Raw genomic sequence first — 13778 nt, forward strand, 5'->3', positions numbered from 1 at the left:
GTGACACCATGGCACTCTACTGAGGGCAACATCGTGAGACTCTGTCTCAAAAAAAAAAAGAAAAGAAAAGGCTCAGCAAAGAAACAGAAGATATAACGAAAAACAAAAAGAAAATTTTACAACTAAGATACAGAAACTGAAATTATAAAATAAAGCAAAACATTGGATGGGCTTGAAAGCACACTGGAAACGGTAGAGGAAAGGGTAGGGGAACTTAATGATAAATTAATAGAGACTATACCATCTGAGAAATAAAAGGAAAAAAGACATGATTAAAAAATGAGCAGAGTCTCAGGGATCTGTGTGATAATAAAAAAAATCTAACGTTGTGTTATTAGAATCCCATAAGGAAGGAGGAAAAGTGCAGTACTTTAAAAATATTTGAAGAAACAATAGCTGGAAATGTACTAAGTATGGCAAAAGATAAAACCCTACATATTCCCTGGATTCCTCAGGGAATCCAAAACAGGATGAACTCAAAGAAATCCACACTCGGACACACTATGATCTAAATACTGAAAACTAAAAGCGGGGGAAAAATACCCAACACAACACTTCAAAACTGCTAAAGAAAAATGATGCATAATCTATGAGGAAACAATTCGAATGACTGCAAATTTCTCTTCAGAAACCACTCCAGCCAGAAGGAAGTAGCACATTTAAAGTGCTTAGAGGAAAGAATTGTCAACCCAGAATTCTATACACAGTAAAAATATCCTTAAGGAATAACGGTAAAATATAGACATTCTCACATGAAGGAAAGATAATTTGCTGCAAGCAGATCTGCCTTGAAAGAATTTCTGAAGACAGAAGGGAAATGATACCAGGAGACTTGCACCATCAGAAATGCAGAAAGAGCAGCCAAAATGGTAAAAACATCTCAGTAGGGCGGCGTCTGTGGCTCAGTCGGTAAGGCGCCGGCCCCATATACCGAGGGTGGCGGGTTCAAACCCGGCCCCAGCTGAACCGCAACCAAAAAATAGCCGGGCGTTGTGGCGGGCACCTGTAGTCCAGCTACTCGGGAGGCTGAGGCAAGAGAATCGCTTAAGCCCAGGAGTTGGAGGTTGCTGTGAGCTGTGTGATGCCACGGCACTCTACCGAGGGCCATAAAGTGAGACTCTGTCTCTACAAAAAAAAAAAAAAAAATCTCAGTAAATACAATATTCTTCTTCTCTGGGGTCCTTTAAAATATATATGGATATTTGAAAGCAAAAATTAAAACACTGATGTGGTTGTTAATATACACAGATGTACTGTGCAAGATAACTATTCCAGCAGGAAACCTATAAAGTGGCAAGTTTCTACTTTGCACTTGAAGTGACACAGTATTGATTTGAAGTGGTCTGTGAAAACATTGACTGGTGGTTTTAGGAGTTTCATCTTGATCCATCCATTATAAAGCTCCCCATCAATTTTTTACCTGACAGTTTTAGCAGCCACTATGATCACTATGATCACTATGATCAGCCACTGATGATCATTACCTAGACCTATTCTTTATTAGGGGTTATAAAACGAAGATCTAATTCTCTCATTATTCTATTAGCTGATATTTTTAATTAAAAAAAGAATTTTTCTAATTCGGCTATTTGATTACTGTAAAAAAGGGAGGATAAATGTTTGATTCTTCATTTTGTTTACCAGTTTCCAAATCAGAACCACTATTTAAAAAACTTTTTTTTTAATTTCATTCATTCATTTAGTTTTTTTAGAGACAGGGTCTTGCTGTTACGTTAGCCTTGAACTTTGGGGCTCAAACATCTGTCTGCCTTGTCTCCTGAGTAGCTGGGACTAACACAGACACCACCACCAAGTGGCTTAAGAACCACTATTTTTAAATTGTAGACATGCCAGAGGAAAATGTTGGCTTTGTCCCTGTTGACATATTTGGAATGGATATAATTTGGTCACTTAGAAAATTAAAGATCAATATCCAAACATTTATATCACACTTCCCAGTCTTTACAGCAGGGAATACGTCTGGTGGCAAAATCATTGAATGTACGTACTATATGTTGTACATATATGATGTACGTATACGATATACTATACTGTGTTCCACCTGCTCTTTATGGCCTCTGGATCACTCCCTAGTATGCACGTATGTGTATACACATGTAGTGCAAATAAAATGTCTCCCTTAGGAGTTTATCAGATCCTCATAAACAGTAGGAAGCTGAGATCAAGCTAATACACACGTACTAAAGGACTAAATGAAATATAAATGAACTACCTCCTTGCAGATCCAAAACCAAAGGCAAAATTGTAGTAAATGTGGTCCTCTCTTTAATCACTCAAGAGTTGTCGTTTTTTTTTTTTTTTTCTTAGACCTAGTCTCACTATGTCGCCCTCAGTAGAGTGCCATAGCGTCACACCTTATAGCAACCTCAGACTCCTGGGCTTAAGTGATTCTCTTGCCTCAGCCTCCCAAGTAGCTGGGACTACAGGCGCTCACCACAAAGCCCAGCTATTTTCTTGTTGCAGTTGTCATTGTTGTTTAGCTGGCCCAGGCCTGGCTCGAACCTGCCAGCTTCGGTGCTGTGGCTGGTGCCATAACCACTGTGCTACAGGCGCCGAGCCTCTCAAGAGTTTTGTTTTGAACCACTCATTTTTAAAATCAATTACTCTCTGCCAGGCACTGCACTAAGCACTTTGCAGATATGATTTTATCTAATTCTCACAGTAACCCGAGAAGCAGGCTCTCAGCACCCCCAGTGCAGAGACAAGAGCAGCGCTATGTAAGAAGAGGACACAGCACGTCAACTCACGCTTCACCAGGGCAGAGCACAAACCCAGCCCATGGCCTCTGGCTGCAGTCACGTCCCCCAGCCGGGCCCCACCCTGTTAGCAACATGCATCCTCCCTGCTAAGGTACTTAGTATCATTCTACTAACCATACAACAACCGAGAGCCTGCAACAGATTTCTGCCCCTTGAGACCCTGGCCACAGGAACTAAGGCCACAGGAGGAAGAAACGGGAAAGTTACAAACTTCCTGTGTCTTTAAAACTTAGGTTTTGGAAAACAAATTAACAACATAAGAAAATGGTCACAATATAAAGGACACTGTCAGTAAGTACCTTAGAGAAGGATGCGTGTGGTATATTATACGTACATATGTATATACACACACACAGAGAGAGAGTGGACATACAGTTCATGTGCAATGTAAAATAGTTTACTATTTCATTACTAATTAGTAAACGAATTTAAATTGCACAGGAACTGTATATGGAGAGAGAAGAACAGAAAGAAAAGGGTCTAAATATCAACAGTGTTTCATTCTAACTTATGGCTTTGGGGGCACATCTTCATGCTTTTCTATATTTCCCAAGTTCTTTACAATAATAATAAGAGCTATGTCATTTAAATATGCAAGTGGGATGGGCAGAAAGGGATGTGCAGGGCAGGGAAACCAGGCTGTCTGCTGCTAGGATGGTGGCCGGTATGTGTCACTGCACATTTGTCAGAACCACAGAAAGCACAATACCAGGAGGGAACCTTAACGTGAACCTGGACTTGGATATTGTGATGATGTTGTGTCCGTACAGGTGTAGCAAATGTCAGAAAGGCACCACCTTGGTGGGACGTGTTGATGGAGGGGAAGAGACCCTGCCTGTGGGGGGAGGGAGAGATGGGAAATCTCTGTACCTTCCTTTCTACTTTGCTTTGTTCCTTAAATTGCTCTAAAACATAAAGTCTTTAAAAAATATGTATATATGGCCGGGTGTGGTGGCTCACCCCTGTAATCCCAGCACTCTGGGAGGCCAAGGAGGGTGGATCATCTGAGCTCAGGAGTTCAAGACCAGCCTGAGCCAGAGTGAGACCCTGTCTCTAAAAAATAGCCAGGCATCATGGTGAGCACCTGTAATCCCAGCTACCCGGGAGGCTGAGGCAAGAGGATGGCTTGAGCCCAAGAGTTTGAGGTTGCTGTGAGCTGTGAAGCCACAGTACTCTACGGAGGGTGACAATACACACACACACACACACACACACAGACACACACACAGTATATGTAACATAGAAAAAGGACATGTACGTTTAATCAGAGCTGATGACACAAAGGCACAAGTAGACTAAACATTTATGAGAAAGGAATGAAGAAGAACCAGTGACCACAGTGACAGTGGCCACTACAAGCCAACTTGCTGGGAGGGCTGGAGCAGTTATAAAGCAGGGCAGAGACAAGCAGATGTCGCCGAGGCTGTGGTGTGTGAGGTCACTGTGGATGAGGGGACACAGAAAAGGAAGAGTCTGCATATATCCAGGCCGAAGAGTGGTTAAGCTCAACAGCAAGGCTGCTAATAGTCAAGGACGGAGAGGATGGACGTGTGTGTGTGTGTGATGTGTGTGAAGCACACTGACACGATGGAATATTACACAGCTGGTAAAACAAAAACAAATCAGGGCAGTCACAAAGAAGACTCTATGCCACATGGACTTTTCTTCAAGAATGTATTCATACAGTAGGTCTATAATTAATATATAAACTCTTTTTTACATAAAAAGAATTCTAGGAAGGAAGGTAAGCAAGCCTGTAAACGTGGAGTACTGAATCACCGTCGTAAGACGAGAGCAGGGGTGAAGCCAGAGACGGCTCCGCTGCTGCTGAGCTACGTGACCCTGGGCGCGTTCATTTCCTTCTTTCACCTGAAGTTCCCGATCTGTTGATCAGGGGTGATTCACCTGCATTTGCAGAGCTGTTGTCAGAACTGGAAATGAAGTATGCCCAAACCCAGTGTGCGTATTAGAGTCTCCCGCAGGTGGCGGCTGAGTATTCATAGGTTTTCACGAGAAAGATGTAGGAAAGAAAGGAACCTGGGGAGCAGGGAGTGCCTGAGCCTGTGGTTTAGGAGGGACGGAGAGGAGAGGAGCCACACGGACAGGTTTGGCTGCGTGGAGGGAACGAGGGCCAGCCGTGTCTGGCCGGCACTTACTACAGTTCTCTTCGTCGCTGCCGTCGGGACAGTCCTCAAACCCGTTGCATCGGAAGCGGCCGATGATGCAGTGGATGCCGCTGGCGCAGGGGAAGAACGTCGGGCCGCATTTGGATTTGGCTTTGGCTGCAAGAGGAAAAGACAAACAGCGAGACATCAGGAGGTTACATTCTGAGGTCGCCGTACACACATCCCACTGATTCTGGATGTGTAAGCGAGTCCTTTTCGATTTACCTTGACGTCCCCAAAGGTTTCTTATCACCACCGCCCACCTCACACTCCCTGCTAGCCTGGACACTCACACACGACATCCTCTAGAGAGGGAGTGGCTAATCCTGCCCTTTCAAAATCCCCACGAGGCTAACACAGCCACTGCTGTGATAGCAAGTGCCAAACATGAACGAAGGGAAGGACGGAGCTTGGGTGAGTAGACGGATGATGAGCCAATCATAAAAGTGCAGAAAAATCAGACTAAATTTGTTCCCTGAATGTCAAAGTAACAGCAGTGGACATTTAGCAAGTGCTCACGGTACGAGGTGACATGCCGAGCGCTCTTCAAGAATTATCTCACTCACCCCACCCAGCACCCATGCAAGGGGATGGTGTGCAGAGATGCCTTGAAAAAACAGACCTGAAACTGCTCTCTTTACAAAGGCCTTGCAAGGTTGGCTACGGCTTGGCTGGAGTCTGGGAACTTGGATTTTGGGACAGTTACCAAAACCCCAACTGATAAGAGCGGCTCACTGTACCTTAGTTGTTTATATAAACAACACTGTTTATGCTAAACGCCTGCCACCTTATAGGCCCCTGGAATACATGATCGGCCCCTGATAAAATCCCTGGTCTCTAAGCCTCTACGAGCACTCCTTTCAGATGATATTTCACACATGTTGTCACAACCCATTGCTAAAGGAATTAAGTGCAGCCTTTGTGACTCAACTGGGAGAGGACTCTTGGAAACCTGAACCACCTCGTTTCCTCTGGACTTCCTTCCATCCATCTTTTACCTTAGTTGATTTTGTTTTGTATCCTTTCGCTGTGATACATTATAGCTGTGAGTATGATCATAAGCCTAGTTCTGTGAATCCTCCTAGAGAATTGCTAAAACAGGGGCTGGTCTAGGACCCTAAACACCGATGCATATTGTTCTTATCACCACTCTGAAAGGCGAAGTAACTTCCCCAAGGTCACACAGCTAGAAAGCCAAGCACTGAGTGACGCCTGGGGCATGCAGACGCCAGAAGCCATGATTTCAAGCTGCTCAACAGCATTGCCCCTCTGCCAAAGGCTGTCACTACTCACAACAGAAGCCAGACTTCTGCTCTGAAGAAATTCCTCTTCCATCTTGCTGTACAAACAGTTTTAGCAGAAACTGCTGTAACTCGGGCTTGATTGAGTGTCCTCCTAAACCAAACAGCCCTGTGGGGTAATGTACTTTCCTGTTAATGGAGCTGGTGCTCTGGCGTGCGATTAAGAGGTGCTAGATGGAATCTATCACTATGTCGTCCCAGGTAGCAGACCCTACCTAGCATCCCTCTTGTCCCCTGTCTTAGAGGCCAAGAAAGAAGGGCTATTTCTTGGGAACAAACAGGCAGTAAATTACATGTATGTTCCTGCCATCTGTAGCGTGCTGACTTTGGCAGTGGCCAATTCACAGTCAACAGGGTCTTAAAGCCTAGGGTATTCCAGATTTTAAAAAAAGCCCACGGCTTTGTTTCAACCTGGAACTTCTGTCCTGGGGCTCCAGACACAAACTTAGCTTTCATATTCTGGCCCTATTTTTTAGGACTTTGGGTACATTTCTAAATATTGGTGAACTTCAATTTCTTCCTCAGCAAAGTGGAAGTAACAAAAACTCCACGGGGCTTTAGTAAGAATTCAGTGAGATAATCCCCACAAAAAGCTTGGTATAGAGCATAGCATACGGCAGATGTGTTATCTACCATTACCATCAGCACCACACCACTGGGTTTATCAAATTGTATAACTGATCCTTGGGAATGCTAGAATTTTTTTTTTTCTGACTCTAAAGTTTGAAAAGCTCATTTTATAGGCAGGGTGGCTCACACCTATAATCTGGGAGGTCGAGGCGGAAGGATCCCTGGAGGCCAGGAGTTTGAGACCAGCCTGAGCAAAGCAAAACCCCATCTCTACTAAAAATAGCAAAATTATTCAGGCATCATGGCAAGCGTCTGTAGTCCCAACTACTCAGGAGGACCCCTTGAGCTCAGGAGTATGAGGTTGCTGTGAGCCAGACTGAGATCACAGCACTCTAGGTGGGGTGACAGAGTGAAACTCTGTCTCAATAAAAACAAAAACAAATATAAATCTTACTCTTGACAATCTCTAAATGGATGATTCCCAGGATACACTGTTAGATTAAAAAACGCAAAATGCAAAAGATTACAAAGATGCTTTGCCCTCCGTATATAGTAAAAGAAGAGGATTTAAGAAAAAATACATGGCTCAGTGCCTGTAGCTCAGCAGTTAGGGCGCCAGCCACCTACACCAGGGCTGGTAGGTTCGAACCCGGTCCAGGCCTGCCAAACAACAAGTACAACAATAACAACAACAAAAAAATAGCCGGGCATTGTGGCAGGCGCCTGTAGTCCCAGCTACTTGGGAGGCTGAGGCAAGAGAATCACTGAAGCCCAAGAGTTTGAAGTTGCTGTGAGCTATGACACCATTGCACTCTACCAAGGGCAACACTGAGACTCTGTCTCAAAAAAAAAAAAAAGATACATGTATTGGCTTATCTGTACAAAAGAAACACAGGAAATACAGTAAGATAAGCCAGAAACTAAAGAGACTGGTTACCTATAGGTGGGCAGAGCAGAAAGGGCAAAAATGAAGAACTGAGAACAAAACAAAATTTAAAAGGATGAAAGTGTGCACACTTCTCGGAGTTATCTATTTTCACTGATATATACTCAGTATAACCATCTATCTCAGTATTTATAAGTGTACTCAGAGAAGTGTCTCTCTTAGAACCATGATAATATTTCATAGACCCTAAAATTAATGATTAAAATCAATTAGACATGGGAGGAAACTCAAAAGCACATATGAACAGTAACAAATGAACATAACTGTATTACAAATGAATAAAACCAGCACACTGAAGGGCGTGGGGAAGAACAGAACTCTGGAAACATTATTTTGACTGGATTCCGTAAGGCTAAAGAAAAAAAGAATCGTGCGCAAACAGCGTACTGTAGTTGTACGTGGTGTGTGTTTCTCGTGGGGCTGTACGTTAGCAATTCCAAAGTTATCTTTTACATGTACTATGGTTGAACAAATAAGAAAATATAAATAATAAGAGCAAGATTTCCCCCTGTCAGAGAAAGAAGACGCAAATGACGCGAGTGATGAGGCTAACGTGAGCCGGGAGGCTTTGGACTGGAATTGAGAGCCTAAGTAGGAAGTCCAGATTTTTAAAAACTGGACAGACAGGATAGAAAGACAAAACATAATGACTGCTTTGTGCGTACGCATGGGTTAATGTGCACGTATATGTGTATTTCCTAGCCCTGTCTGCTGAGAGGGAGTGCACCCCAATAGAAATAAGCTCATCTAGCACCCAGATCTTGGCTTCTAAATCCTTTATCCAACAAAGAGAACCTGGATCCGTGAAGAAGTGGTTGATTCCAGGGTGACTTTACAAGACGAACCTGAGGAATCTTCTATTACCAGAAAGCAAGCAAGTGTTCAACTTACGGTGAGGGCACGACACAAGGACACAGCAGTCAACCCCACGAGCTCCCTGTGGCTACTCTGAGCAAAACAATAAAGAGCAATGGGACTGGGCTGTAACCCAGAGACTAAAGTAAAAATCTCAGAGGCCACACGGATAGCAAAAGAAGTGTTGGAATAAATAAATACATGGGAGGGAAGGGGAAGTTTTTCCCTAGGGAGGAATTTACACTCATAAATGTAGAAGAGCTGGGGGAAATAGAAAGTTGCTACTGAGCAAATGCCCTGGTAATAACTGCTACAGTCAGGCAAGATCAGCCAATGGATGCTAGAATTAGAGGATGAAAGCTTCAGGAGAAATAGTATGTTAGCGTAGGCCCAAAGCACCTCTCCCAATATGTTATTAATCACAAAGGGGAAGATGGTCACGTGGCAGTGGAGAAACTTGACAGATGCCACCTGACCACGTGATCATGGTTGACATCATCAATGATAAGATACATCGGCCTTATGGTTCCCCTCCCATGAGGAACTGAGGAGGACACACTACAGCTATCACTTCTGTGTTATTCTTGCCCAAAGTGCATTATGTTAAGATAACCATGAGAAAACAGCAGGCAAACCCAAATGGAAGGACCTTCTACAATATCACCTACAAATAATCTCCACAGTCATGAAAGACAAAGTCTGGGGGAATCATTTTCCCACCAGGACATCTGCACCAGAATGTTTACTGCAGCTCAATTCACAATTGTGAAGATGTGAAAGCAAGCCAAGTGCCCATCCACCCATGAATGGATCAACAACCTGTGGTATTTGTGTACCATGGAGAACTATTCAGCCGTAAGAAAAGATGGAGACTTTACAGCTTTTGTGTTTACCTGGATGGAGTTGGAACACATTCTTCTTAGTAAAATGTCTCAAGAATGGAAAAAGAAGTATCCAATGGACTCAATAGTAACATAAGGCCAATATATAAACAACTACACACCCGCAAGAAAGGAAAAACACAGCTGTAGTCTAGCCAGGGGAAGGGGAGGGGAAGAGGGAGGATGACTGGCCGGATCTCACCTGATCTGCACAATGTGAGCGTGTTCAGCACACCCCCCCGGGTCAAGGCTCAACTACAACTTGAAATTCACCTTAGAATCGAAAACAATGTAACCTAAACATTTGTACCCTCATTGATATGAAATAAAAAAAAAAAGACTGAGGGATCAGCAAAGATCAGAGGGCCAAATGCCATGCAGGATCCTAGGACAGAAAACAGACAGCAGTAAAAGAACTGGTTAAATTCCAATACAGTTCTGCAGGAAAGTTAATAGTATTGTACTAATGTTAGTTTCTTAGTTTTGATAACTGTGCTACAGCTATATAAGATGTTAATATTAGGGGAAGTTGGGTGAGGAGTATGAAAACGCTTGGTACCTGTTTTACAACTTTTTTGTAGGCCTAAAATTATCTCAAAATAAAAAGCTAAACAGATGCTCATTGTCGAATATGTAGAGATGAAGTCTAAAGAAAAAAATTGCCTGTAATCTCTCCACTCCAAATAACCATGATTACTGTACTTCTATACATCTCAGCTACACAAGTGACATCAGAGCACATAATTTTTTTTTAACCTTCCAGGGGTGTTTGAAAATTAACTTGTTATTTGAGATCTTTGTAGATTCATACACAGTTGTAAGAAAATTCAGGGGGAATTCATATATCCTTTATAAGAAAATTCATATATCCTTTCCCTGCCTTCCCCCAGTGGGAACATCACATAAAATCACAGACAGTATCAACAACCAGGACACTGACATCCATACAGTCAAGATACAGAACTTTTCTATCACCACAAAGATCCCTCAGGCTGACCTATTACAACTCCACCCACTTCCTCCGCCCCACCCACTTCTGACCCCTGGCCACCACTAACCTGTCCTCCTTTTCTGTAATTTTGTCATTCTAATAATGTTACATAAATGGAGTCATACAGCATGTAACCTTTTGGGAAGGGTCTGTTTTTATTCATCATACATCTCTGGAGAGAATGCATATAATTTTGTGTACTAATTCTTTCACTTATCATTACAACAATTATTTTCCAAAGTTTGTCATGGCTGCAAAATATTTCATCATATTTGCGTAGGAAGGTTATTTCACCATTTCTTCCCTGTTGGCTACTTAGTTATGATCAACTTTTCAGCATTATAAATTGTACCGTGAAGAATATCTTTGCACGTAGAGCATTGGCCTGAATACCAAGTAATATTCTTAGGCCAGATTTCTAAAAAGGTGGGGTACTAAGCGGAAGGTTATGAATATTTTTCATCAAATACTGATGTATTAGGGAGCTGTTTCATCAAATATTCACCGTGTGTAAGACTTTAAAACAAAAGAAGCAATTTGCTCCCAGCACATTTAAGAATTATAAGCTCATCATTATAAACCATTATACAGTGTTATGTCAGGGGTCCTCAAGGCCACTCCAGCCAGGGTCAGGGATTCACTAGGAAAACTCACAGTTCTCAGCATTTAGCCGAGCTCACAGTTAAGATTGGTGATAGTGAAAGGACACAAAGCAAAATCAGCCTAGAGAAAAAGCACGTGAGGGAAGTCAGGAGGAAACCAGCCCCGAGCACCCCTGAGTCCTCTTCCAGCAGAGTCACGTGGGACATGGGTAATGCCTCCAGCAACAAGCTGTGCCGACACGCAAAAACCTCACCTACCAGGGAAGCTCATTAGTGGCTCTGTGGCCAGGGTTTTCAGCAGGGGATGGTCATGCAGGCATTCTCAGAACACTGAGTTTCCAGACTCCAGAGGAAAAGTGGTAAAGACCACACTGTTTGCACAACTAGTTAGGCACAGGGAGCCCCTCTTATCAGTTAGGGTAGTGGAACCTCCCAAAACCCAAGTTCCCCGATGCCAGCCAAGGGACAATCTTGCAAGCAAATTTTTCAAAGGGCAGTACTCAGGCCATCATGTCCTTCCAGACATGTTCAAGCTTCTAGCCCACAGTGTTTGATAAGCCAGCCTCACTTTAGTCACAGTTAAGGGATCAGAGAAGAAAGAAAGCCCAAAGGCCCTGACATCTAAGCCTCACCTTTTCTCATCACTCCTTCACTCAGAATGTCATTGCCTCCACAGGCCCTTAGAGTAAAGCCTAGTGTCCCTACCATGGCATTACGTGGCTCTCCAATGCCATGCCTTCCCACTCTTCAAAGTATGGCTCCTCCTCAAGACCGTCCAGCACATCCCGCCTCAGGACCTTTGCACTGTCGGACCCTGTGCCTGGAATGCCCTTCTCCCAGGCGTCAGTGCAGCTCACTGCTCCATTTTATTTGGTCTCTTTAACCAAGGCACTGTCTCTGCAGTACAGCCTCTACTCCCACCCCAGGTCACGCTAACCCTCAGACTGATTTTCTTTACTTTCCCATCGCCAGATACATCACTGCCTGATGTCACCAGCTCTGTGTGGTCCCTGCCTCCCTACGTCCCAGAACACACACTCATTTGAATACTGTCATTTACCATTTTTATAGGAGCTATACTATACAGTGCCTACAGCAGATGCCTAATAAATTTTTGCCAGTTATACAAATGAACATATAAAAGGAAAAGAGTAGGATTGGATAATAATAGCCAGCATTTACCAAGTGCTTAGCGTGGGCCAACCACTGCACTCTGTTTCACAGATAGCATCTTATTTAGTCCTCACAAAAGCCCATTTTACAGGTAGGAAAACTGAGGTCCACGAGCGATGTATCTTGACACTGCCAATAAAAAAAATCAAGGCTCAAAGCTTCTTTTTAATCCATCTGCTCTAATGCCTCCTTAGATTTTTTCAAAGGCTTAGCTCCAGAGGACTAGGCATTAGGCAACAAAGAGAAAACAGTGAGAATATGAATAATTATAAATGAATTAACTGCCATTGGCCCCTGCCCCAGCACCCTCTTCAGGAATTACTAATGAGATCCCTGCCTTGTCAGCAATGCTCAGTCCATGTTGATGTCAGAGGGAGCCTGTCCTATTATGATTTACATTTGCACCATCACGGTCTGCTAAGGCACCCTCTGCGGCAGATCACAGGCGGCCCCAGGCAGGGGCGGAGAGCAGCCTGCTGACAACAGCTGTCAGCTGCTCCCTGCCCACACAGCTGTCTTGGTCCTCGGCAAGGTCTGGATTGTCTCCCTCTCCCCCCCAACCTTCCAAGGAGGGGAGATTCCAGCATGAGATCTGTAGCGCCTGGCAGAAGGTGAAAGACAGATCCTTCCTGTTTTTATTTACTTTTCCTTCATGTTTTTAAAGGTAGAAGGGCAAGTGAGGAGCGGGGTGGGTGGGGGGCACTCTATTCCATCAAATACTTGAATTCGCCACTTTTTAGGGATTTGCTCCGCAAACTTCTCAAAGCGTTAGCTTTCATTAGCAGAAGGATGGGGACCAGGGCTGTCCTGGGGGATGTTGGGTTTATTTCCTCGTTTGAGTCCTCCCCATCCTCAGAGGCTGCCCGTCACAGTTCCGGATTTCACAGACCAGTAAAATAATAAATAAAAAACTAGACGGGAGTGGAGGAAAGAATAACAGTTGCCCAACGTTTTTATTTTATCAGCTGGGACATGAACACATCTGCAATAACCTCCACTCACTACCGCCCTAAATAAAAAGTGGCTTTAGCACCCAAAATGCAGGAAGGCGTAGTCTCACGGTAAAGACTTCTTTAGCCTGGAAGGGAGGATGTGAAAACTCATTCACTAGGTTGTTGTTATTTTTCTCATTTCACCAGGGCCCAGTGACAACCAGGTTGTTGGTCAGAGGCAGTCCCAGGTCCAATATTTGGGGACCATATCAAAACTAGAAGGAAAGAGGAAACATCCCAGTGTTGCCAGGTTGTGACATCCTCAGTACAAAGACTCAGTTTTCTCCCCTAAAAACTGGGGCACACGGCTAGTCCATACAGTTTTAATCAGTAACCAATTCTCACATTTCACAGATGAGAAAACCGAGCCCCAAATAAGCAACAGGACTTGTCCAAGGTCACATAGCTATTTAGGGTTAGACTGGTGTAGATGTGTCTTCTGCTCTTAAATCCAGCTTCTCTCCACTATACCATGCTTTGGGCAGGTGCCAGAGGGCCACACCTGGACCAACCCTTTCTCAG

General features: G+C 43.8%; 1 protein-coding gene across 1 annotated transcript in view; it reads right to left on the reverse strand.

The window, feature by feature from the left end:
* Nucleotides 1-13778, reverse strand: part of LDLRAD3 (low density lipoprotein receptor class A domain containing 3) — a 237814-nt gene that overhangs the window by 117896 nt on the left and 106140 nt on the right. Inside the window, exon 3 of the mRNA XM_053560466.1 lies at nucleotides 4937-5062. Coding sequence (XP_053416441.1) covers nucleotides 4937-5062 — 126 coding nt within the window. The remainder of the gene's footprint in view (nucleotides 1-4936; nucleotides 5063-13778) is intronic.

Source organism: Nycticebus coucang, chromosome 14, assembly GCF_027406575.1.
Source record: "Nycticebus coucang isolate mNycCou1 chromosome 14, mNycCou1.pri, whole genome shotgun sequence".
NCBI lineage: Eukaryota > Metazoa > Chordata > Mammalia > Primates > Lorisidae > Nycticebus > Nycticebus coucang.